Genomic DNA, 27,394 nt, shown 5'->3' on the forward strand with positions numbered 1-27,394 from the left:
TGGCTACTTCCAGCAGGATAATGCACCCACCATGTCACAAAGCTCAAACTGGTTTCTTGAACATAATGAATTCCCTGTACTCCAATGGCCTCCACAGTCACCAGATCTCAATCCAATAAAGCACCTCTGGGATGTGGTGGAATGGGAGATTCGTATCATGGATGTGCAGCCAACAGTTCTGCAGCAACTGCGTGATGCTATCATGCCAATATGGACAAAAATCTCTAAGGAATGTTTCCAACACCTTGTTGAATCTATGCCATGAAGAATTAAAGGTAGCACTGAAGGCAAAAGGGGGACAGACCCGATACTAGCAAGGTGTACCTAATAAAGTGGCCAGCGAGTATACACGGTTTGTATACTACTGTAGAGTGCTGCAGTAATACATCACGTGCCACCTTAAAATGCTCCCAGAACTCTCACCTCCAATATACTGGAATTAAGCATTTAATTGCCAGACAACACAATCTCTCAGCTCCTTAGGACCAATACCACCTACTGTCCACTGTGGGTCTTAAGGTGGCACATGGTGTTTTACAGGAGCACGCTTGTGTACACTCGCTGGCCACTTTATTAGGAACACCTTGCTAGTACCGGGTTGGTAGGAGGGATGCTGTTACAGTTAATAAAAATGTGTGTGCGCGTGTATATACATACATACAGTCATGGCCGAAATTGTTGGCACCCTTGATATTTCTCCAGGAAATCATGTATTTCTCACGAAACGTATTGCATTAACACATGTTTTGCTATACACATGTTTATTCCCTTTGTGTGTATTGGGACAAAACAAAAAAAGGGAGGAAAGAAAGCAAATTCGACATAATGTCACACAAACCTCCAAAAATGGGCTGGACAAAAGTATTGGCACCCTTTCACAACTGCGGATAAATAAGAATGTTACAAGCATGTGATGCTCCTGTAAACTCACCTGGGGCAAGTAACAGGTGTGGGCAATATAGAAATCACACCTGAAAGCAGATAAAAAGGAGAGACGTTCACTTAACCTTTGCATTGTGTGTCTGTCTGTGCCACACTAAGCATGGACAACAGAAAGAGGAGACGAGAACTGTCTGAGGACCTGAGAACCAAAATTGTGGCAAAATATCAACAATCTCAAGGTTACAAGTCCATCTCCAGAGAACTAGATTTGCCTTTGTCCACAGTGCGCAACATTATCAAGAAGTTTGCAACCCATGGCACTGTAGCTAATCTCCCTGGTCGTGGACGGATGAGGAAAATTGATGAAAGATTGCAACGCAGAATAGTCCGGATGGTGGATAAGCAGCCCCAAACATGTTCCAAAGACATTCAAGCTGTCCTGCAGGCTCAGGGAGCATCAGTGTCAGCGCGAACTATCCGTCGACATTTAAATGAAATGAAACGCTATGGCAGGAGACCCAGGAGGACCCCACTGCTGACACAGAGACATAAAAAAGCAAGACTACAGTTTGCCAAAATGTACTTGAGTAAGCCAAAAGCCTTCTGGGAAAACGTCTTGTGGACAGATGAGACCAAGATAGAGCTTTTCGGTAAAGCACATCATTCTACTGTTTACCGAAAACGGAATGAGGCCTACAAAGAACAAAACACAGTACCTACGGTAAAATATGGTGGAGGTTCAATGATGTTTTGGGGTTGTTTTGCTGCCTCTGGCACTGGGTGCCTTGACTGTGTGCAAGGCATCATGAAATCTGAGGATTACCAAAGGATTTTGGGTCGCACTGTAGGGCCCAGTGTCAGAAAGCTGGGTTTGCGTCCAAGATCCTGGGTCTTCCAGCAGGACAATGACCCCAAACATACGTCAAAAAGCACTCAGAAATGGATGGCAAAGAAGCGCTGGAGAGTTCTGAAGTGGCCAGCAATGAGCCCAGATCTAAATCCCATTGAACACCTGTGGAGAGATCTTAAAATTGCTGTTGGGAAAAGGTGTCCTTCCAATAAGAGAGACCTGGAGCTGTTTGCAAAGGAAGAGTGGTCCAAAATTCCGGGTGAGAGGTGTCAGAAGCTTATTGATGGTTATAGGAAGCGACTGATTTCAGTTATGTTTTCCAAAGGGTGTGCAACCAAATATTAAGTTAAGGGTGCCAATACTTTTGTCCAGCCCATTTTTGGGGTTTTGTGTGACATTATGTCATATTTGCTTTTCTGCCTCTGTTTTATATTTGTTCCAATACATACAAAGGGAATAAACATGTGTATAGCAAAACATGTGTTAATGCAATACCTTTTTTGTGTGAAATACTTGATTTTCAGGAAAAATATCAAGGGTGCCAACAATTTCGGCCATGACTGTATATACACACACAAACACACACACATACATACATATACACACGTGGAAAAGGCAGGTATTGATAATAACGTCACTTTTTGCTGATTATTTCTATATCTATCTCGTCAGCAAAAAGTGACATCTTCTTGTCAATGCCTGCCTTTTCCACACCCACATTATCCTTGCATGCACAGGTAATGGTCAACCTTGCCATGTACCCCTACAAAATGAGAATTGGAGGGACTGAAAAACACAGTACTGTAAGGCTGTAGGGGAGGAGTACAATGCTTCTATCCAGTTAAAGAAATGCTCCCTAAAACTCCATTTACGCAAGGCAAAGTACATATACTGCCACAAAACGGTATCAAATACCTTTTCTACATCTATTATAAACAATATCATTTCTTGCTCACAACTGCGGGCAGGGAAATTCTACAAACTTTCAGGTCAAGACTGAGCCTATGGAAAAGTAAGATGAAGCAATAAGGGGACGAGCTATGTTAGGGAATTAAATAGTGATTGGCTGTGAAAACTCATCTCTGCCGATTCAATTTTCCTGCTCAGCATGTTGGGCCAGAAAGAGTCGGCCAGCATTGTGGAGGTGTACTACAAAACATGCGAATGTTCCCAGATCGGATGGTACGTACAGGGTTGGATTGGATTCCTCTAAGTTTAGTTAATGAGCAACTACTTTTGGACACCAAGTTGTTTACCAATTTTATCAGCTTAATGCAGAACTCAAGTTAATTTTTTTTACATTTTCCCATGCAGTGGGGATGTGCCTGCACTGCATGGGTTAACTGCTTGTTTTGTCTAGGGGCTCAGGGAAAAGCTATACTTAACCCGACCTCCGATCCTCTGGAAAACCGCACTCCCTCACGTCCAGCGGTGGACTTTACCTGCCAACCTCATGTCTGGAGCCAGTCTATGGGCATGATGACATCTGGAACAGCCCATTCACAAGACTGCTAGCGTGCGGGGGGGGGGGGGGGGGTCAGAAACGGTGGGGATCAGTCTTGCGCTAGGAGAGTCGCTGGATTAGGTAAGTATGTCAGCTCTGCGATCCCCTACACCAGACGTAACTAAATGTCCGGACCACGACTGTACCACTTAGCAGCCTAAGTGGAATGGCAGGGTGGACTCCACTTCTGAGTGTACTCATCGCTGCCACCGCTGAACTCACTGAAGGGAGGAGGGCAGGAGGCACAAAACATCTACAGGGGGAACGGCAGCTGCCCAACCTTTACTATTAACAAGCGGGTCACTCGCCTTTTACCAAGAATGGTTGTGTAGCTCCCGCCCTCGGTGCAGACCTTCTGTGCCTCCTGCCCTCCTCCCTGCAGCAAGTTCAGTGGCCATGGCGACGAGTACACTCAGAAGAGGAGTCCACCCTGCCATTCCTCCTTTCTTCCCTACTGTGACTTCAACAGCAGTGGCAGCAGGACAGGTCAGACAGAAGAGGACTCCACCCTGCCATTCCTCCCACCCTCCTCCAAGCAGTGAGTTCAGTGGCGACAAGTACATTCAAAAGAGGATTGCACTCTGCCATTCCTCCTGCCCTGCACACTATTAAGTTAAAGGTAGGGAGAAGATTAGGGGAGGGCTTTGATGTCAGAGGGGGAGTTATAATACTGGGGGCTGTGAAGTGAAGGAGAAGCTCTGATATGGGGGGAGGGGGCTGTGATGTGATAAGCAGGAGCTGTGCTATAGAGGGCTGTGATGTGAGAGGGGGCAGCTCTGATATGAGGGTCTCTGATGTAAGGGGGAGCTGTGATATGTGAGGACTGTGATGTGATAGAGGGGAGCTATGATATGAAGGGTCTTTGGTGTGAGGAGGGGGGCTGTGATGTGGGGGTTGTGATTGCAAGGAGGACAGTGATGTAAGCAGGGCTTTAATGTTGGGGGGCTCTGATGGGAAAGGTAGTTGTGAAAAATGAGATTCAGACCTCTGAGGAAAGAAAATGTTACCAACCAGACCTCCGTGAATTTTACTTCAGTATCCCTGCCCTAGAGAAAAATGAGCATTTAGCCCATGCAGTGCGGTCACAGTCCCACTGCATGAGAAAATAACAATTTTTGCCCAGATTTCTTCTTTAACATCTGAATATAAAGCTAGCCATACGTTATCCAATTTTCTTATTCAACTTCCTTTTAATTTACCTTCAACCATGTTGAAAGTATTTTAGGTTTGACCTCATATGGGTTTTGGTAAATCTAAAGGAAAATTGTATAATGTATGGCCAGCCTTAACCTGGCAAACAAACACAGATACTGTACAAAAATTGATTGGGATGCAGTCTAAAGAAGACAGAAGCTGTTAAATTAGCATTCCCATTATATCATTGAGTTGCTGCCAGACTTGAGAAGGGATCAGCTTTAAATTACAGCTTCTAATCCCCTTTTAGCTCTAGTGGCAGTCAATGGACTGCAGTCTTTACTAAACATTTTGTTCAGCATTCACAAGAGAGGCACTTCCCTCCAGCCATTAACAAATAATTTTATTAGCCTGCTGAAAGAGATGGGGGATGGGACAGCCATACCAGCTTTTGGTGCTTGTTTATTGCCTAGGGGAGATGGAAAATCCATTCTTACATCCCCTCTATAACTCTAAATTCCAGTGTGGAACAAAGACTGAACACTGCCTGGCTGAATATCTTATATTACCTCAGCATGTTTAGTATGTTTATGTGGCTGCCCGTAAACTATGTATGTATACTTGGATATATGTAAAAATGTTGACCTCAACATCACAATCCATTGACTTAATGAGGAAAGCATGATTCTTTTACACTACAGAGAATGAACAAACTGTGTTCTAGTTTCAGTTAACAGTCTAGATGAAACAAGTAAAAGAAGTGGATAGCAAGTATATGAAGTATATATGCTAAGGCATCCTGTTCTGAAACCATTTGCTATACTCATCAGAGATTCTTCACACCAGAACATATGCATTAACACATGTTGAACTGACACACATTGGCATGCATTTTAGACACACTGAGGTTTATTGTTTTAAAGACTTCATTTGAATTTACTTATAAAGAGACTCTAAACTGGTTTAAAAGAAAATGTACCCACTTTACTCCCAGGGCCAATTCTGTCACACATGTAAAAATCAGCATTTTTTAATAGGAAATTACTTCGAAAACAAACATTTTAAAAAGCAAAGCCCGGAGAATGAAATGGTGGGTGTTGGATTTTTTTTTTTTTATGTCACACAATATTTGCGCAGCCATTTTTAAATAAAAAATACAGTTTAATGAAATTTAGTGGACACAAGCACAATAGAATACCCAATTGTATTACTAAAATATAAAAGATGAAGTTCTGACAAGTAAATAGATACCCAACATGTCACGCTTTAAAATTGCATAGGGCCATGTAATGGCGCCAAACAACAGTACCTAAAAATCTCCACAGGCGACACTTTGAAAGTCTTTAAAGGCTACCAGTTTAGAGTTACACCCAAGGTCTGGCGCTAGAATTATTGCTCTTGCTCTGATGTTCACAGAGATAACTCACTCACTCATGTGTGGTGCGATTGCCATTTAAGTAGGCGTGTGGGACTTGCGTATGCATTCATATTTAGGGGTGAGCACTTACAAATGTATTATTTAGTTTATTTAAAACTTTATACAGTTCCTTTTTTTGGATCAACTTTATTGCTATTACAGGCGATGAACAGCATCCCTTGTGATGGCAATAAGCATGCCAGGTCCTCTTTATGGAAAGATCTGGGGTCTTTTCTGTAAGACCCCAAATCTCTCTTCTGCCCTCAAAAGCATCATACTGAGATCAGATGCCTTACAAGCCAGTAATCGCGTGTAACATCAAACTAAATCTAGGAGTGAAGAAATCTTTGCTTCCAGTTACTTACCACAGAGGGGAGGTGGGTATGGATGTACCCTCCTCTCAAAATACACGGACACCAAACAGCAGTACCAGGCTCTCCGATCACTCAGGAAAGCCGGCTAAAGGTGGCAGGCAGCACCTCTAACCCTTCTAGCGCGACTCAAAGCAGAGAGAGTCTGGTCTCCTCACCATTTTCCACCCAGGCATCTACCAAGGAGACAAATATTTAAATTCATCTATGACCTTAGGAACCAGGTGCTTTTCTGGGACAAACGCCATCACTAGGTATGCTGGAGGAGGGGGAGTGTCTCCTCCCTTGCATCACACCCCTATCTCTATTGGTAGTTAAATTGTTACTAAACCCACACCAGTAAAATCAGTCTGTATATGCAGTAATGCATGCTTGTTATACTCACTGTGGAACCTAAAGGGTTAATCCTACACTGTGTAAAAAGGATGTCTGATCCTGTCTTCTCTGATCCTCCCCTTCTTCCATTGTCCCCTAAATATCTCCTGATAGAACAAATGCTTGGAGTCACTCTGCACATGCTCAATTTGGTGTGTATTGCTAGAGTTTTCTTTTTTCTTGGGGAGAGTGCATGTGATCAGCACAGGGCCAATCCGTGTCCAGTAGAGGGTCAGGGGTCCTGCATCCTAACAGAGAATGAAAACTCCAACAAGCTTTAACCAGTGCCATTCTGGACACTGATAGAAGTCACAAGCCTGCTATATACTGCTGAGGAGAAAAGGTATTTAGCAGTTTATATTTACTAAAACAATTGCATTTCCATGTTCTGTGAACGACCAGATATAGTGAATGCAGGGTCCTGGGTTTAAGTAACATTTTAAGGTGCAGGCAGTCAAGGACGCCGAGCGGCAGGGACCATGTGTGTCCTAGCAACTTTTAGCATGAGAGGAAGAGGATAGCAAGGAATAAAAGGTTTTTTATAATTTTTTTTTTTTACATTTCAGTACTTTCACTGAACAAGCTAATACAGGTATTTAAACATGAATGTATGGGCATGTATTTAATTTAATGCTTTTGATTTCTTTAAAGTCTGTGCTTACAGAAGCAGGTACACCTTTAATAATTTTCAAAAATCATAAAATGTAGCTCAGTTCTAACAAATGTCATAACAAGATCTAGGTTAAACAGATGTACACTGCAGCTGCTAAACTGAAGTTTAGGAGCAGTTGTGCGTATTTTTCAGCAGCCCCTGAACTCCCCTTTATGTTTTCCTATGTGTCCATGTACACTATGTCGTTTACAGGCAGTTGAGGCTACAGGCATTTTTTTTTAAAAGCACCAAAAATAAAAAAAAATAAAAAATTGCGTTCAGGAGTAGAGTTTACCGGTGTTTCAAACGCATGTAACTGCGTGTAAATGCTTGTAACCACGTTTATGCGCATTTGTATTTAGACACGTTGTTGGGCTGGTCCATATCCAGATGCTGTCCAGTGCCTTTTTCCATCATCAAAAATGCATGCACAGCGTTTACCAATTCATTCAAATGGACCTAGTACACCAGTCAGTTCCAAATTTCACATGAAGAAAAAAATGGTAGAACGTGCTGCATTATGCTCATGATGGGAACCATAGTGAATGCAACCAGAAAAGACAGGTAATCTCAAAACACACTGCTCTCTCTGCTTCTGCTCTATTTCTCACAAAATGTCTGAAATAGTTATTCATTTACTATTTTTCAGTGCATTCTGGGCATTTGGGAATTATTTTTTAAAAACGCCTCTAAACTCAAACACCCATAAACGCAGCTAAACGTGCATAAAAGTGGTAGGTAAACGCAGTTAAACGAATGTTTTTAACCTAGGTTTTCTAGCAGTTTCCAGCGATCACAAAAGTTTTTCAAACACCCGATGTACATTATCCCTTATACTAACCTTGCCAGGGCTCCCTCAAATCTCCAGCCTGCAACATTCACTGGAGCTTTCACAGTCAGGGAGACTGCTAATTTTTGGGCTGGCTGTAATGGAGGGGGACGCCCTTTACAAAGACATTTTCACTTTGCCCTGCCCTGACAAAGTGATGTCTCTTTAAAGATGACCTTACCAGACACACCACTCCAAAAACATGGAAAATGGTTTTACCTACTAAAAAAAAAAAAAAAAAAAAAAAAAAAAAAAAAAAGAGAAAAAAGGAAAAGCACAGGTGGTGAATTATAGCAAAATGATGGTTTCAGGTACAGAAAACGATCATGAATGTTGGGCACAATACAACTACACAAAGATGGAAAAACAGAGGAATGTTTATGAAAAAAGACTATATATACATAAATTAGTGAAGCGCTAAAATACTTTATAAATTCATACTGATTGTGCCATTTGTGACAACATAATAGTGCTCAGTGATAAATGTCCCATATACACAAGTATATCCTTATAGTGAGATTAATACACATAAATGAAGTGAATATATAAACAGTGATATAAGATATATCATGTGTATAAACAAAGAGTATTCAATCTAAATAATTATTCAATAGGTTACCATATAAATGGTAATCACAAATACATAAAACAAACCAATCCTTAACCCTGATGAAGTCACGACGCACGTGACGCAACGTGTCGGTACGCCATTTCCGGTCACGAGGTGACGCATGTCCAGACGCAGCAGCCATATTGGTTTCCCCAGGTTCCATGCAGTACACCCATGGGATGTGGTGACAGGCTGATGTACTAGGGGAATACATGTGAGTGCAATTTGTTTCTGTTTTTCACTTCTAAATAAAACATCATTGCACTATGGAAGGATCTTTTTGTGTCTTACCTATATGCCATTGAGTGGAGGTGGAGCGGAATAGATACGCTGGGGGAGGAGTTTCCAGTTACCTTGTGGTCCATATTCATGAGGATCGGGTATAGAGGAGAGCATTAGCCTTTCGGCCCTGTGTGGGTCATTGTGTGGAGGTGAGCAGGCACTAGAGTGAAGATCACCTTTTTACACGGTTTCACTTGCATGGACTTTTTATATTTTGATTATTCACGGGATTGGTTTGTTTTATGCATTTGTGATTCACATTTATATGGTAACCTATTGAATAATTATTTAGATTGAATACTCTTTGTTTATACACATGATATATCTTGTCACAAATGGCACAATCAGTATGAATTTATAAAGTATTTTAGCACTTCACTAATTTATGTATATATAGGTAACACTTATTGGTTTAAGTTGAGTGACAGCAGCTTTAATTATAAGGATCACATCCATATAAAGCACAGGAGGATACCACCATTTATATGAAAAAAAGACTGCAGTCAAAAAAGTCCATAACATCATTTTTTGGTTTAAGTTAACTTGGTAGTTTATCAATATACTCTATATATGTTTACAAGGGTCAGATCAATCCAAAACTAGTATTTGTCTTGTGTAGCACCAGCTAACTTACAAATCATGTGCCTTTCATCTTGGAGACTCATATGGTGTGAAATTCACAGCACTGTGCAGCCATTTACTAAGCCAAATGATGGTGTTTGACACAATGAATGTGCCATAATGAAGAATAAACAAGTAACTGAGGAGTCCAGCTGTGAGACAGATAGGCCTTCATTATGACCATGTCAAGAAGAGGCGTGAAGACATAACTGCAGGAAACCTCAGACATTGACACAAGACTAAATAAAATTCTGTTGAATGAACCCCAGATGACTGTAATTTCAACCAGCAGAAGTATATACATCATTTCAAACTGCGATATTCAATAGTGTGCAAACTAATCCATGTTGAATACAAAATCACTTTCTGTACGGCAAGAGTAAAATCACTGTTTATATCTTCTCTGTAACTATAAAATCAGATATTCCACTTGGTAAGAAAACCAAATGCTGGTATAGGTAAAGTTTTTGAGCATATTTAAAAAAAAAATTGTATTTAATACAGGGACGGCAAATTGGTTGTGTATTTCATCAACTACATTTTTCATACTAACTCCCCAACAGAAAACAAATTCTCTAACTCAAAGCAACCAATATGGGTTGCTCAAGTGTCTCCGCATGACCTGAGAAAAATGTATTTATTTCAGGTACTTTTATTGTGCCGTCAATTTTACGTAGCGCTTTACATATATAATTGTACATTTACATCAGTCCCTAGCCTTCAAGGAGCGTACAATCTAAGGAAAAATAGCCGCAATAATTCTAACCAGAACTCTATCATGGCAAATTATGTATGTACTGTGCATTTAGTTTCTGATAGCCAAGCTCACTTTGTATGGTTGCAGAGAAATTACACATCAAGAGAAGATGGAGATGTTAATAGTAATTAAGAGTGATGAAGACACAGATGGGATTACAACCCTACCACCTGGCCTATCTACTTATAAAGGATCTCAGATGTCTGGAAATTTCCCAGCCCCCATCCCTAAATCACCTTCCATCCTGTGCCAGAGAAGGAAGTTCACTTATGTTTGTATACAATTACAGTACCATAAAACTCAACTCTATTAAAGTGGAGGTTAGATTTTGTCTACTTTAATAAAGGTGGAAGACAATAGGGTAACAGGATAAGGGCAGTATGAGCAAAAAAGTCAGATTTCAGGACACTCCAGTTTCATGTCACATGATCAACAGCAGTGTGACTGACTAAATGCATTGCTGCCATGGCTTCAGGTCATGTGACCTAAAACCAAAATGTTTGGGTTTAGATACAATTTAAAGTGGTTATAAAAGGCTGGATTTTTATTTTTTATTTTTTTAACTTCAATGCATTCCCTGCAGCATTAAAATGCTTTTAAACCATGTAAAATCAGCTTAAAATAGAAACGAAAAAGGTAAAATATTTGTCTATAGATATAAAAAACAAATCTCTCCCCCCCTTTTTTATATAAGTGATTACATAGCCTCTGTTCTCAGCTGCAAAAGAGCTGGGGGAAGAGAAACAGCAGTTCACTGATCTCACCAGTGAAAGGCTGTGGGCAAGGGGAAGGGGAGTGTTGGCGGAGCATGGACAAGTCTGATCATTGGAGGAAAGCACACAGAGTTCCCCCAGCATAGCTAGAGAACTGATCAGTGTGTTCTCCCGCTTCGTGTGTGCAGTTTTTAATAGGAAAAGGAAAAGCAGAGGGACTGGCAGGAACACCAGGGATTTCAAACAAAGGAAGCAATAGAAAGAACAGGATACAGTACTTTATCATACAAGTACATCGTACAGCATGTACATATCAAAATTATGAAATGTTTGTTTTACAAAAAAAAAAAAACAAAAAAAACACACACACACCCAACTATAACCCCCCCCCCCCAAATCACATACCTGAAGCCTGTCAGGGATCCAGCACTATTCCCACCGAAGTATTCTCTCCCATCTTCCTTTTCTCACAGCTCCTACTGCTGTCAATCAAATGTGAGGTGATGGTGACCCTGAGGAAGTGCTTTAGCACGAAACACGTCAAAGGAGCCATCACGCTGTGATGTCTAGCCGCTGGCTCCCGGCACAGGTCCGGCAGCCATCATGAATTATTTTGTCAGTGTTTTATTATTTTGTCCATTTATTGCATTTTTAACCACGCGGAATACTTAATAAATACCCTTTACAAAATTACTACATTATGGGCTACTTCTTGTTTGGCTCTATGGCGGGCTGACATTCATTTGTAGAGCCCTTTCGGATGATACGGTAGCAGTGGTTCAAGTGGTTTCACCCCAGAGGAGTGAGACATTCCATTACTGGCAGACAAGCGTCCATCCATCCACTAAGGAGGCCTCTGGTGAGATCCTGTCCATATGCACCAATGGAGACATCAGTTTAGCTGCACACCATCCAGGAGGATAACCCGTTAATACAGCATACCCCATCCATTCCATCCTGAGAGGGGGACCTCTGGTTACATTATTTTACGTATATAAAATACGCATCTGGTGAGTGCGTATTTTTACCATATTTTCTTGGCACACCACTGAAGTCTGAAATCACTATCAACCTTTGTACCATACATCTTACCACTATCACAATATTTATGGATTTCTAGCGCTGCACTTTTATGAGATAATAAATGTTGTGAGAAGTGAGTGGGGCCGAATCGCACGGAGTACCTCTATTGAGAGTGGCTCCATAGCCACACAGAGCTTGGGAGCGTGCACGCACATGTGCCTTTCTTGCTATAGGGGCCCACAAAGAAGAGGAGGAACATGGAGCACTGGTGGAGGATTCCAGAAGAGGGAGTTCGTATAAAACATTTATTTTAATTTAAAAAATAGACTTTACAATCAGTTTAAGTTGTTACACAAATTCAAGCACTTTTTTTTTTTTTTTAAGGATCAATGTGTGTTTCTAGAGAAAATCTTTAATTTGGAAATAGTAGGTAATGGTTAAAACTTCTGCCAGTTTTTTCTCCTGTGTGCATTTGGTGAATCTATTGCCACTTCATTTTAAAGACACACCTCAAAAAGTTTTCACTAAAACAAGCACCCGCTGGAAGATTTCCCCTCCCATTCTGTTGAGGCGACAACCATAAAATGCTGAATTTCCCATTACTTTCTGTTCTAGTGAGGATGGTTATCAGGACAAACAAAGTAAACCACAACAGTGGGGACACAGGCAGTAATATATACACCCAACCAAGGTTCTAAACTTTTTCCAATCTATCCATAACTAAAGTTTTGGCTAGAGCTACACGTTAACTGTAACCCAAAACTTTATTTGCTACAGCTTTTTTTTTTTTCTTTTTTTAATCTCCGTCTTCCAAAAGTTAAAATGTAAACCCTGTCTTAGACCCTCTCCCCTCATCCCATTCCATTCATATATAACAAGATCACTGAAGTGATAACATTGTAGTAGCATGGCATGCAAATGGCAGACATGCAAGATGGATTCCTACTAAAAAATAGCAGCTGCAAAATTTGGTAAATACGTGGACATGAACATGTAAATGAACACGTCAACAAGTACCTAATGTAGTGCCATGGTACATGGACTGAAACACAAAGGACACACCAGTCACTCAGTACAGACCCCATACAGACTCACTGCAGTTAATCAGTCTTTTGATAAAGTGCCTTTTTTAGGATCAGAGGTCAAGCTCTCTGTTGGCTCTTCATTTGTCCTACATTCATATCCCCTCCCCCCCACACAAAAACATAATTTACTGACATCTCCTGTCTTTATCAGAAAGTAACCAGATAAAATGCTCTTACAAGCTGCCAACACTTCATTGAAAAGTGTTAAAAAGCTTTGCAAAGAACGTTATTTACTTACAGAAAAATTATAGAACAACTGCTCACTCAAAACAAAAATAAATAAAATTAAAGCAACAGACAAAAAGGGAACCCACAATTCCCACTTTGAATATCACACTGATTTCAAAATACAAATGGCCCAGGAGGATTTAAAAAAAAACAAAAAAAAAAAAACACAATGGTTAACCACTTTTCAACCAGAGTAATGGTTTAATTTCTCGCAGGTGTTAAAATCTGGATTTTTTTTTTTTTGCCAGAGGCATTTTAAACCCTCAAATCTCTCTCATCAGAGTATAGCATCAAGTCATTGAAGCTCCTGGAATATTGATCTGGTCAGTTAAGTAGCAGAGGGGGAAGTTAATTTCATTTGAACACCAAAGCAGCTGAAACTGATTAAGAGGTGCACTAGATGGGAAACAATGAGAAGACCCCCAAAACAGAAATGGTTTTACAGGTGGCGGCCACTGATTTTTTATTTTTTTTTTTCTGTCTGTTTTTCACCTATTTTGCATTTGTCTAGGGTTAGTGTCACTACTGGTAGCATGAGGCAATACCTGGACCCTACAGAGGTTGCATAGGAAGTCAAACTCCTCTAAGATGGTACATCCATATGTGCCATTGCCAGAAGGTTTGCTGCGTCTCCCAGCACAGTCTCAAGAGCATGGAGGAGATTCCAGGAGACAGGCAGTTACTCTGAGAGCTGGACAAGGCTGTGGAAGGTCCTTAACCCATCAGCAGGACCAGTATCTGCTTCTTTGTGCAAGGAGGGCCAGGATGAGCACTGCCAGAGCCTCTGCCAGGTTGCACCTCAGACTGTCCCCGAGCTCAGTGATGCCCTGGTAGGAAATACCCCAGGACACCACCTGTCATCTCATTAGGAGCATGCCCCGATGTTGTCAGTTATGCATACAAGCATGTGGGGGCCATACAAACTACTGAGGACCATTCTGAGTTGCTGCAATGAAATTTAAGCAAATGGACTAGCCTGCTGCATCATTTTTTCACTTTGATTTTTGGGGTGTCTCTGAATTCAGTCCTTTGCAGGTTGATAATTTTCAAACAATCGGGCATCCTTAGGCCCCATTCACACGGGCGGTTATATTTCAGCTGCGGTTAGAGAAACTTATTTACCGCAGCTAAAGGCAGACAATACATCCCTATGGCTCAATTCACACACTGCGTTTAGCAACATTTTCATAACGTACGGTTTTATGCGTTTAGAAAAAATAAAGTTGACAGCGTCTAGGAGCGATGTACCGCAGCTATCTGTACATAAATGCAGTTAATTGCAGTACAAAGAAAAAATAAGTAAACAGTTGCAATAGAAAAGGCAAGTATGTAAACGTGAGTAATCACAGATAAAACAATGTATAAAAAACAAGTGATCTATGTGCCAGGAGTGTTGGAATTTCAAAAAAAAAACAAAAAACATGCATTTACAAGCAGCAGAACAACCGCTCGCGTGAACGAGGCCTTATGTTCCTACCACATTACCTAGTCCATACCAGTATAGATATCAAGCACGATATTTTTCCCCACTGAGATCTGACGTGTTTTCAAAGTGTTCCTTTTGTTTTACACACACTCTTTTAGGGGGTAAAATCACCAAAATGCATTTTGATGCGGACACCACCTAATTTTTGATAAAATATAAAAGGATGGAGATCAAGTAAATAGATACCAAATGTCAAGACTTAAAATTGCGTATACAATTACAAAAAAGTAGTTTGGAGTTAAACCATGAATTATGACCTCAGGATTATTGGCCTGACTCAGACATTCAAGGCGATACCTCACATGCATGGTGCGATTCATAGCTACATACACGTGTGTGCCCTACGTGCGCAGTTCCAATGGGGCGACAAAGTTGCTTTTAAATATTTGAATGGTTTTTATTTTGTCATTTTGAACACTTTTCTTACATTTAATGTGATTTCTATCAAAAGGAGCATACAGTCCCCCTCTGAAAGCATGGGCAGGTCACAAATCCTCTTTATGGAGATATCAAGGGTCTTTTAGACCCCTAATGTTTTCCTTGCTCTCCACTGCTGCTAACTGTACTCGAAAAGCTGCTTTCTTAGCTACACTAGCCAGGTAATGACCGCTCTGAACCCAAAAGTGACAAAATCTTCATCGCATCCAGGTTCATTAGTTACAAAAAAGATTGTGGAATGGATGTTCTCCTCCTCCTGCTCTCAATGTTGGAGCAGTTTACCACGGGTTACCTGGAGGAACAGGAGAGCCCAGGAACTACCAGAGGCACCAGCAACCATGCTTGTTTTAACCCCTTGAACACCAGGACATTTATAAACACACCGTGGTAGAAAAGGGGTTAAAGATATCTAAGCATATGCTTTTTCTTTCTCATCCACACAGGCAGTCTTTCACCTTCAGTTTATACTACTGCCTACAGGAGGACTGAACATTGGCAAACAAACTGTAGATAACCACCCCTTCTACCATCCTCAATTTTTTGCTAGTATCCTATAAGCATGAACATTCTTCTCTTTTTGCTAGCGTTCCTGTCAAGATCTTTTTCCTCAAGTCAATACTTTGCTCTACACTGCTGTTAGAGATGGTCTTTTTGATTGCAGCTATCTGGTGCAGAAATCCTCAACCTGGCTTTTGGAGTGCCGCATCCAGACCATATTGGACTGGAAAATGCACGGATATCCCGGAATTGACCTTCAGGGACTGGGTTATCCATGACTCTTTCTATACTCTGTTCTTGTAAAAAGTTAGCAGCATGGCACCTTCCAGATCAGGACTGAGTGTCGACATCTACTGGGAGAAGTGTCACATGCTCTTTCCCCATCATACAAGTTTGAGGAAGCATCTCTCTGTAACTGCTCCTGTAAAGAGCCATGAAACTTCAGTCTTAGATCTGTCCCTTTAGCCCACCTACTGTGACTTTGGTCACCATTGGCCATCACACCCTCACCTGCTACCAGCGGTTTGAGTATAACAAGTTCCTGAGGCCTTGCTTAGTACCATGAGCCCTATTTTGCCTTGCTGCCACATGGTCACAAACGTGTGACATTCTAGAAATGAGGTGGGGGATGATCGCTTGGAAGCCTCTGGCTCTAGTCAACACAGGCCAGAGTGTTTCTTCCACAAAACATCTGGTTCTCTCTACCCTTCAGAAACTGCCATCTCAACCCACCAGAGATAGCCATTCTCCTCTTCACTTTCACCCACACAGTATTTGCTGTTGCCATCATTCCTGCAAGATGATATCATGATTTCAATACCTCTTTGCTCATTAACTGAGGTACACCGGTAAAAGTAGGGGTTTTCCTAGACTGGCCTACAGTTTTTTCTTTTGTGCCTGTGTCCAATCAGTTTAACCCAAAGGTGAAAGTCTTCCGGTGTCCCTCAATGGACTCCCAAGAAAAGGATTTTAAAGTGGAGTATAAAAATTAAATCACAAGCAGGAGTACTGCAACACCAGATAATTGAAATGCAAATTTATATACACCTGTGTATATTTACTATTCCTATCTTACATAAAAAAGTATGATTGTTCTATAAATGGATTATACAGTATTCTTCACTGAAATAAATTTTCTTCTCCGCTTTCCATCTTAAAGCAACCTGAACACAGCAGTAGGGAACTATGGGAAGGAGAGTAAGCCCTGCTGAAGAAGGGGCCTGTTACTTTGCCTGGCATGGCTAATGCACACTTTGTGACAGGACTGTAGATGCAGAAACCATACAGAAAGACGCACAGCGTTCTTAAGTCACATTTATATGTCTATAGAGAAGTAAAATGTGAAAGGTCTGATGTTCACTACTTTGGATAAAAAAAGTGCATAAATCAAGCTTCTCTCAAAACAGCACTAGCAAAGCTGTGGATCAATTTCCTTATCTCAAGACGATGAAGGAGTCCAATCAACAGGCAAATACGAAGAAGTAAAACCAGATTCTATTAAAATATGAAGAAAAGTATGTGCTTTGGTGGCCAGTTGGTCAGGCTAAACTGGTCTTGTGATCCATTTAATGAGTCTGGGGGTTGCATACACAACATGTGGTAGCATGTAAAATGAGGAGGAGCAAATACTTAAGTGCAAGATTTAACTCTTTAGACTACACTTTATCAAACCAAAAGAACCCATGATTCACATTCTAAGAGATAGCTTAATATCTTTATCTTTAAATTAGAATTGCAGGAAAATTCATACATGTATGACAAAGGTTTTAGGAGCAACGCCACATGACTAATATGACCAAGTCACAGCATACATATAGGAACGAGAAGATGAAAACCTGGTAGTTTATTTACAACACAAACTTTTTAAGAGCTCATATCGACAAGTTGATTTCCTGTGTTTAAAGGATGAAGTTCACTTAAAAAAAAAATGCACTTTTTTTTGTAGGGAATAAAAAAAAAGGCAGCACTTCTTAGAAGCCTGCAGAGCATTGCATCAGCAGATTGAGGGTGCAATGTCCTGCAGACACTCAGTACAACTGTCTGCCTGCTAGTGTGGCCTTCTCCCCCACTGAGCTATTGTGTTCTGACACCCCCCCACCCACCAGAACACACTGCTCAGCGCTCATAGCCATTGGCTGCAATGCTGATCGGATGCTGGTTTTCCAGCATGCCCAGTCGATAAAAGGCCAGTCAGGACAGGGTGCCGTGCACTCGGGCCGAATGTCAGCAGATATTCGGCCCATATGTACCAACCTTTGGTTTGCCGTCTAAGTGGTCAGTCACACTGGTGTAATTTCAGGTGCGATTTGCAAATTGAACTCACATATAATGAATGTGAATGTCAGTGTCTTAGCATGTGTGATTTGCTGCAGCTCGATTTTTAAGGTCGTTTTTGCATTACTTTTTCTACAGTTTTGTTGCGCTCATACACAGACTATAATGGAAATCACACTGCAAATTGCAAGAAATCATTGAAGACCTTCACAAGTAGCAATAAAATCTTCAGTAATTGTGCAACTTTAAATCTCAGTGGTGTGATCAGTGACTTAGACAAACGTCCACAAACAATTTAACTAAAATGAACCTTTACTGTGCAGCAACAAATGCTCTGCTCCTTGATAAAATCCCCAACCTTCATTTGGGAGATAGGAGGAACAGCTAAAATACCTCTACGTAAAGCCTGTAGTTTCCATGGATCGTACTTGTTTTTCCAGCACATGCCATGGATAATCAATTGGATTGAGAATTGGAGGCCCAGTAAACACCTCAAACTCCTTGTGTTCTGCAAACCATTCTAGAATTCATCAAACCAGGCGACCACCTTCTTCACTACCCTGTGGTCTTGTTCCGATACTCATGCACCCACTTGTAGGCGTTTTTGGCTGTGGACACGGGTCGGCATGCTGATCAGCCTGCTGCTACAAAGCCCCATATGCAACAAATTGTGGTGCACACCTATCAGAACCAGCATTAACTTTTTCAGCAATTTGAGCTACAGAAGCTATTGGATTGGACTACATGGGCCATCCATCACTCCCCACCTGCATTAATACGTCTTGGCAGCCCATGGCGCGCACGTTTGTTGGTTTTCCATTCTTCGACCACTTTTGGTGATTCCTGAACACTGCAGACCGGAACATTCCGCAAGAGCTGCAGTTTTGGAGTTGCTCTGACAAGTGTCAAAATTGTAATGGCTAGATGACTGGTCAAAGTCACTCAAATCATTACTCTTGCCTTTTTTTTCTGCTTCAAAGACAGCATGTTCACTTGCTGCCCAATATATTCCACACACTTTCAGATGCCACTGTCTTAAGAGAATTATTATCATCCAATGACAAAAAATACTGAATCTAATAAATCATGAAAGCCAAGTAATCAACATTTTCAGTAGCAGAGGCGGTCAGCAATTGCATATTGATAGAAGTGACCAGCGCTCTCTTGAATTCAGCTGCTAAGGGAAGGATCATGGTTTCCAATATTTTGTTTGTATAAAGAAAGAAAGAAAAAAAAAAAAAAAAAAAAAGAAGAGGGGGGGGGGGAGGGGGGAGAGAGGTGTTCCAGCGCGCTGTTCAAAATATTAATTACATATTGAACATTATTCTGTATCTAAGGGTTTCCTTTAAGTGATGCTAATAAACCTAACACTTTGATCTCATTAAATTCATTGAATTTTCAGGGAGAGGTGGCAAGAACTCTAAAAGCTTCTCAGCAGCAAAAACTATAGGATAACCACTTAATACAAGAGTTGTCAATTTAAAATTTCTCTCTATCATTCTTTTTTTTTAGGTTTGCATGAAAGTACCATGCATGAAAAGCCATGAGCACATTATTGGCAAACACAATATCTCCATAAATGACGACACATACTGTATATTTCTGGCTGAATCAGTCAGCTCTGCTGCACCATATCATAGAAAAACATTTCTGATCTGGTCACCAGCAGGATCTCTAAGAAGATGCTCTCATCTGACAAGACTACAGGTATAAAAAGCTATTGTGTGAACATGTCCTTACATTTTTTAGTAATCTTAGCCATGGCAATTGTTTACAGCAGCCTCTAAACTAGGGTTGCAAGGGGTGCCTTAAATTGGTCCTAAATACAAAAAAGAAAAACCTTTACCTCAATGCATTCCCTGCATTAGGATAGAAAAAAATATTCCGCTAGCTCTTCTCTTCTTCTCCTGCCCCTAAATGTCAACCTGCCTCCTATCACGATCCAGCGCTGTTCCGACTGCGCCAGCATTGCACCAACTTCCTCTTCTCACAGTAGATACAAGCAGCAGTAGCAGGAGCCTATGACTGTCAGTCAAATGCTCCTTGCTATTGTGGGCACTGATCAAGGGGGAGGACCCAAGAAGAGGTCTGAGGCTGCTCTGTGTAAAATCATGGCACAGAGCAGGTAAGCATGAGAAACAAAAACAAAACACAAACCTTTAATATCACTTTAAACTATTTATCCAAAGCTGCAGTTCCTCTTACCGGCTTAACATTGTCTTCCATACTTTGCTTGGGGTGTTTAGATGTAGAAGGGTTAAAATTTTCTTCCTTTGGCTCCTCCTTCACAGATGGGTGTCGCTGACTGGTGTTCCCTTGTGGATTGGTAACAACTATTCCCTGTTGCTCTCTCTGTGCCTGAAGATACTTCTGTGCAAGCATGGATGGTTGCCCTGCTCTGCCATCATCTTCTATACTAAATGAATCTCCATCACTGTCTTCATCCTCCATCTCTTCATCTTCATCAGGTTCACTGGCACTCTGAGCAGAGGCCATGGGTGGGCGGGCTTTCACAGATGACACTGTGGCAGAGCCTGCCATTGACTTCAATAGATGTTGTGAAGCCATCTGTTGGGCATACAGCCTCTGCGTTTCTCTAATTTGTCTCTCCCTCTCTTCCATGCTTCGAGCGGCTTGCTGTTGCTGCTTTTGAAGTTGCTCCATCACAGCTTCCAATTTCATGCCCTGCTTGTGCATCTGGGTGCTGCCCGAGAGAGCCGGGTTTAATCCACTAGGGATAAGAGAGGGCTAAAAGCAAACCAAAAAATTATGAATTAAAAAGCTAGTAAAGTAATTTAAAATTTGCATAAAAGGATGAGCCAATGAAAAAGTTCACCATGACACTGTGACCCTGAAATGCTTAGGAGTCCTGCTCAGGAGACCCTAGTCCTATGGTGTGAACTGTAGCCACTGAAGGTGCAGACCGAGAGTGGGTCCTTCCTGACCCAAGGCACACTGCAGCGTTGAAGAGATGTTTCGGCAGTTGCACACCATTCCAGGGCATATAATCAGCAAGTAAAAGTTGCCTCACAGGTATGCTTTATGTCAGGGGTGGGCAACTGTGGCCCTCCAGCTGTTGGTGAACTACAAGTCCCATCATGCCTTTGGGAGTCATGCTTGTAACTGTCAGTTTTGCAATGCCTCATGAGACTTGTAGTTCAACAGCTGGAGGCCCACAGTTTCCCACCCCTGCTTTATGTCATACTTGTGTAGCCACGCTCTCACTGTGTATTGCCCTGTCCCATGTGCTTAATCATGGAGGCCTCCATGATTAAGCCCCAGGAGTGGGGCGAAACACATTGGGAGCGTGGCTTGTAGGGAGCGAGCTGAGGCTGCTTTTACTTGCCAATTCTATCACCGGGAATGATGTGCAGCTGATGGAACATCTCTTCAATTCTGCAGTTCATCATGACTCTGTTGCCATTTTTAGTAGTTTGTGTTTGAGATAGTAAAAAGCAATGTATTGCTTTACATCCTACCTGTGTGTTCAAACCTACACAAAATTCCACAGCTTTCTAATGGTGACCATACATGTAAAAACCTTATCAATCAATTCCTCACATGACTGATCAAATTTTGGTCAAGTTAAAAAAAAAAAAAAAAATCCACAGACTTTCGATAGATTGGGCTAAACCAATTGATTTCATCAAAACTATTTTAACTGATCTGGATGAAAACTCTGATTGTAGGAAAGCATATAGATCAATATGATGCTATATAAATCCTGTATAGTAATAATATGACTGTTAAAGAGTTAGTTCACCCAGTTCTACATTCATTACAGATTCGACTGTACCTTAAAATGCTGTCCAATTATTTTTTTTTGTAAGTCATCCTCACTTTTGCTGCTCTGCTGTTGGATGCGTGGCCCCAGCAATGTACGAATGAGCACTTGACTTGCCTAAGCATGCACATGCAGCCCGCCATCTCTCACTCACAGAATGATGAGCTTGGCTGCGGCAGGAGAGAACGGACTACACATCTGTAGTTATTAAAAGTGAACTCTCATATCCGACTGCTCATTCATGATGTGATGGGGCCGCAATTCCAATGACTGGTGGGGAGGAATCCATGCCAGAAGCAGTGTTTGTTCACATAAATGATAAACAGGCCATTGAGCTGCAGTTTTACCACACCCTGACCTCCCACTTAAAAAAAAAAAAAAATAGCATACAACTGCTCACGGTTGTACATATTCCGTGGCAAAAATTATACTTAGGACAACAAGCCCCCTATAACCGCAACTGAGTCAAATGCTTGAATTGCAACTTGGTATTTACATGTAATGTCCACTCTTGGCTGTCAAAAAAGAAAATTCTGACAGTCACTGCTATGCCACCCTCTAAATAAGCGATCCACAGTGGATCGCTTATTTAGAGGGGCAGAAAGGTGTGAATGCCCCCTAAAAGGGAGGATTATTACTAAAGAGGACTGCACCTTAGCCGCTATTCACACCTGAGCATTCCTAGTTTCCCTACACCTGACTGACTATGCACAATCCCATTCTAATTGCACCCGTTCTCAACTGTACGCTCAGTCGCCCTATGCTCCAAAAAGTACATGAGCTTTTTTTGAGCATAGTCAGTGGTTTTGGCTCCATGTACATCAATGGGAACGCCAGTAAACACGCACTGTGAACATTTTCACACCTGAAGCCTCTCCTCCCTTTGCCCAGCCCTGGAAAAACTCCTAATGCTTGATAGATGTGCAAAGCGCCTGAAATCACCAGGAATACGCTCTGAACAAATGTGAATGCATGGCTCAAAATGCAGTCAAAGCCAATATTGCATATAGATTTTTTTTTTTAATGTAAAAAGGTGAACTAAATATTTAGGTGTATGGTGCATCGAATGATCTTTTCAATCATATTTTTTCCAGATAGTAAATTAACACGTCACTCGTATTAAAAAAATAAAAATGCTGTGTATGGCCACTTTTGATTAGTAGTAGTTAGCAGAAGACTAACCACAACAACAAATGTAAATGAAAGGTACAAGAGGGTGACAATACGTTGTTATGGTCTCCTTTAAGTGGAAACAAACACCGCCTCAGTTCAGCATTATTATGCATCCTTTATTAGGTGATGTATGGGGTGGGTGGGTGTGTGCGTATGGATGGATGTGTCATGCTTGCTAGAGGACCGATGGAAAGCTGTGATGGTTGGATGAAAACCACAGAGACAAATACACTGAAAAACAAAAATCACATTATGTATATTTACTGTAAATCAGATTCTGACTATATCAGTCACAGAACATTTTGTACTACAGAATTTATATAAAATAGCTACTATGTTACAAATCACAAAATATATCTCAATCAGCCATAATATTATGACCACTGACAGGTGAAATGAAAAACATTAATTATCTCATTGCAATGGCATTTGAATGTGGGTGGGATATATTAGGCAGCAAGTGAACATGTTTTTGAAACTGATGTGTTGAAAGCGGAAAAAATGTGCAAGCGCAAGGATGAGCGATTCTGACAAGGGCCAAATTCTAATGAAGAGATGATTGGATCAGAGCATCTCCACAACTGCAGCTCTTGTGGGATGTTCCTGGTCTGTAATGGTTTGGACCTATCAAAAGTGGTCCAAGGAAGGAAAACTAGGGCACCAGAGACAGGGTCTTGTGAGGTCAAGGCTCACTGATGCATGTGGAGAGAGAAGTGTGGCCTGTGTAGTCCGATCCAACAGAAAAGCTACTGTAGGTCAAATTGCTGCAAAGTTCATGCTGGTTCTGACAGATGACAGAAAACAGTGCATCGCAGTTTGTTGCATATGGGACTGTGTAGCCGAAGACCAGAATATCTATGCTGACCCGTGGTCAAAGACAAAAACACCTAAAAGGGCATGTGAGCATCAGAACTGAACTACAGGAGCAATGGAAGAAGGTGGCCTGGTCTGATCATCTCAAGAATGGTTTGAGGAACAAAAGGCATTTGAGGTGTTGATATGGCCCCCCAATTCTCCAGATCTTAATGAAATCGAGCATCTGCAGGATGTTCTGGAAAAACAAGTCCAACCCATGAAGGCTCCACCTCACAAATTTACATGACTTGAAGGATCTGCTACTGACAACTTGGTGCCAGATATTACAGCATACCTTCAGAGGTGTCCATGCCTCAATAGGTTATGGCGAGTGATCATAATGTTATGGCTGATCAGTACAACTATGGAAACACTGGGAGCATTCTTCAGCAAACGCTCTGTACACAGGTACACATTCACACCAGGTGCTGTAGAAGTGCGCTGGACAGCTATTCCAGTATAGTCCCACCACAACACAAGGCAAAATGTCTTTTCTCCCACCTGGCCAAGACACATCACTGCATGCACTACCTTTTTTTCAGTGTAGTGCAAGGCAATCTATTAGGGCCAACAGAACGTAAAGTGATACTAAAGCTAAAAATGTTTTGTTACCTTAATGCATTCCTTGCATTAAGGTAAAAAAAGGTTTTCCATTTATCTGTGCTCCCCCTTCCCTGTGTGAAGCGAAAGAGGGGAGAAGAGATCAGCGCTGTGTATGGCTACATCTATTCTCCCCAGGAGCCATTGGCTCCTGCTGCTGTCAATCAAATGCAGTGAGCAGTGGGCTGGGTGAAGTCCTGCTGTGTAACTCTATGGAGTAGCTCAGGAGCGCGCAGACACTGTGTGCCACCATAGCAAGCGACTTGCTATGGGGACACACAGAAGAGGAGGAGCCAAGATTGCCACCAGGGGACCCAAGATGAGAGTCGGTACCACTCTGTGCAATACCACTGCACACAGCAGGTGAGTATAACATTTGTTATTTTAATTTTAAAAAAGGTTTTAATTTAGCAACACTTTAAAGCATTTGTAAATATTTTTTTTTCCATTTAACACATTATATTTACCTGCTTTGTTGTGCACATTGCAGCCTCAATCCTCTTCTGGGTCCCCTGCTGGAGTTGTTGGCTCCAACTTTTTCCCATATGCCACCACAGGAAGCCATTTCCTATGGGGGCACATGTGCAGGCTCGCTCCTGAGCTGGGCTGTGTCCATTGACACACACAGCATGGCTCAGCCTTTCCCCCTGCTCACAATAATTGACTGGCAGCAGCAGGAGTCAATCGGTTCCACTGCTGACTCCATGAGCAGAGAAAGAAAGGAGGGAGCCGCTGCAGATGGGCACAGGAACATTTAAGGGTGGGTAAGGGGCATATGCAAATACTGGGACAATTTTTTACCTTGATGCATTAAAGCAAAGTTCCACCCAAAAGTGGAAGCTCTGCTTTTCTGCCCCCCCCCCCATTTGGCACCTTTTGGGGTGGGAAGCAGGAACCTGACAGGTACCCGCACCCACTTTTGGCTGAGTTTGCCGCAGCAAACTGAGCCGGAATTTGCCGTGGCGAACTGAGAACAGTTCTGGCTCAGTTTGCGCGGCAAACTCAGCCGGAAGTGGGAGTAGGTACCTGTCAAAACCAGGTTCCTGCCGCCCCCCCAAAAGGTGCCAAATGGGGGGGGGGGGGGGCGCAGAAAAGCAGAGCTTCCACTTTCGGGTAAAAATCTGCTTTAGTGTTTGCATCAGCCCCTCAACCACACACAGTATTTGTAGCTGCTGGCTTTTAATGTTTTTTTTTTTTTTGGGAGGTGGCAGGGGCTGGAACTAGGGTTGCCACCTCATCCCTTTAAAACCGAACACATTACACAGGTTCTGTGGCTAAATAAGCCAATAATTAAACTCACTTGGTGCTTTATCTGCATTAAATTAGCCCCAGAACCTGTGGAATGAATATGTGTTCAGGTTTAAAGGGATGAGCTGGCAATCCTAGCTGCAACTCCGCTATAAAAGGTAAAACTGTCCAAGCTTTAGAAGCACTGTAATGAAATGTCACCCTGTGACCAGGGGAGGACTGACCATTTGAGAACTCGGGCACTGCCTCAGGGCCCGGGGTCAGTAGGGGGCCCCAATTAAATACCCCTAATACCTTTTTATAGGCTTTTTTTGAGTGTAGGCAAGGACACAGGGGCCCCATGATCCCCTATTGCCCGGGGGCCCCATGAGTTGTCAGTCTGCCCCTGCCTGCGACATTTCAATAAAGTTTATTTTTTGAAAAAGTGAAAAGCGCAATGTGCACAATGAGTGCTGCGGTCATCTCACCCGCTACGTTCTAGGACTGTACCCTAATGGCTGCAATGAGAAGTCAGCATTGCTGGTGTCCCCATTGTAGGGAGCTGCCCGTAGTCAGAGCCATGATGTTGATAGTAAGGAGTTGGCTTCATTAACCCCAAAACTGCTGCCCAGGACCCGGTCCTCCTCAGTATTAATATGCAGCAGGGTAGGGAAAGTCCCCGAGCTGTGTACAGAAGGCACACCGTCCTCCCTGGGGGCTCTGAGGACCCCCCACACACAGGCACGTCTAATGGGACCAGGGAAGGGAGTGACCGATAGTTAGAGGATGCTCCAGGCCGGCCATGGCAGGGTCCCCTCGGAGTACAGAGTAGTGTGACAGGCGCAGTGGCCGGCCATCTCTCAGCAGACAGCCGGAAAGGGTCACAAAAGGTGCGGTGTGTTTGGAGTCAGTGACCCCGCCACCCTCCCGCTCCACCTCCTCCCCATCTCCACACCGACCCTCGCCCCCTGCCTCAGGCGCCCACGAGACTCGTCTCTTCCCTCACCATGGACTCTCTCCCGAGGCCGGCCTTCTCCACCATTCCGTCTGCCTGCAGGCCTCTCGGCGCCGCTCTCTCCTGTAGCCACTCGGCCGCCCGCCCCAACTCCCCCTCCGTTTCCGTCTACTACAGCCTGCAGGCTCAGCTAGGCCCCTCCCGACACAGCGAAGCTATTCTCATTACGTCACGGCGCAGGGCCTTCCTCGCGGGATCACGTACGTGACGCGTGTAGAGCAGTACTGTGGAGGCGGCCATCTTGGTGCACCCAGAGCGTAGGTTGTGGTGTATCGGTGTGATTTTTACAAGTGGTAAGGAGAGGCGGCTAACGCGATCAACAAACGCCAGCGTAGGGCCTGTAGACGTGACCGGAAATGAAACCAAATCTCTCCAAAGTGATGGAGGGGGTGTTCCTATGTAAAGGCATCTTCCAGTTTGTTTTAACCACCTTAGTCACTTCTGACATTTCTCTCCATGTAAAATGCTACATTTTTCCAATAAATTACTTAGAACCCCTAAACCTAGAACTTTAAGCAGAGAACCTAGAGAATAAAATGGTGAGTGTTGCAATTTTATTTTATGGGACAAGGTTATTGCACAGTGGATTTACAATTTTTGTTTTTTTTTTGGGGGGGGGGGATACACTTTAAATGAATTATAATGCACAAACACATAATACCAAATTGTTTGGTAAAACAATAAAGATAATGTTACGCCAAGTAAATAGAT

At 42.3% G+C, this 27,394-nt stretch overlaps 1 protein-coding gene across 1 annotated transcript in view; it reads right to left on the reverse strand.

The window, feature by feature from the left end:
* ARID3B (AT-rich interaction domain 3B) overlaps nucleotides 1-26,819 on the reverse strand; it is an 85,154-nt gene extending 58,335 nt beyond the window's left edge. Inside the window, exons 1-2 of the mRNA XM_089663947.1 lie at nucleotides 26,675-26,819; nucleotides 20,235-20,777 (exon numbers count right to left, since the gene is read on the reverse strand). Of these exons, the coding sequence (XP_089520073.1) occupies nucleotides 20,235-20,777; nucleotides 26,675-26,710 (579 nt within the window). The 5' untranslated portion in view covers nucleotides 26,711-26,819. The remainder of the gene's footprint in view (nucleotides 1-20,234; nucleotides 20,778-26,674) is intronic.
* Nucleotides 26,820-27,394: the final 575 nt, after the last annotated feature.

Source organism: Staurois parvus, unplaced genomic scaffold (assembly GCF_062004578.1).
Source record: "Staurois parvus isolate SC_StPar_1 unplaced genomic scaffold, SC_StPar_1.0 ptg001805l, whole genome shotgun sequence".
NCBI classification, from domain to species: Eukaryota; Metazoa; Chordata; class Amphibia; order Anura; family Ranidae; genus Staurois; species Staurois parvus.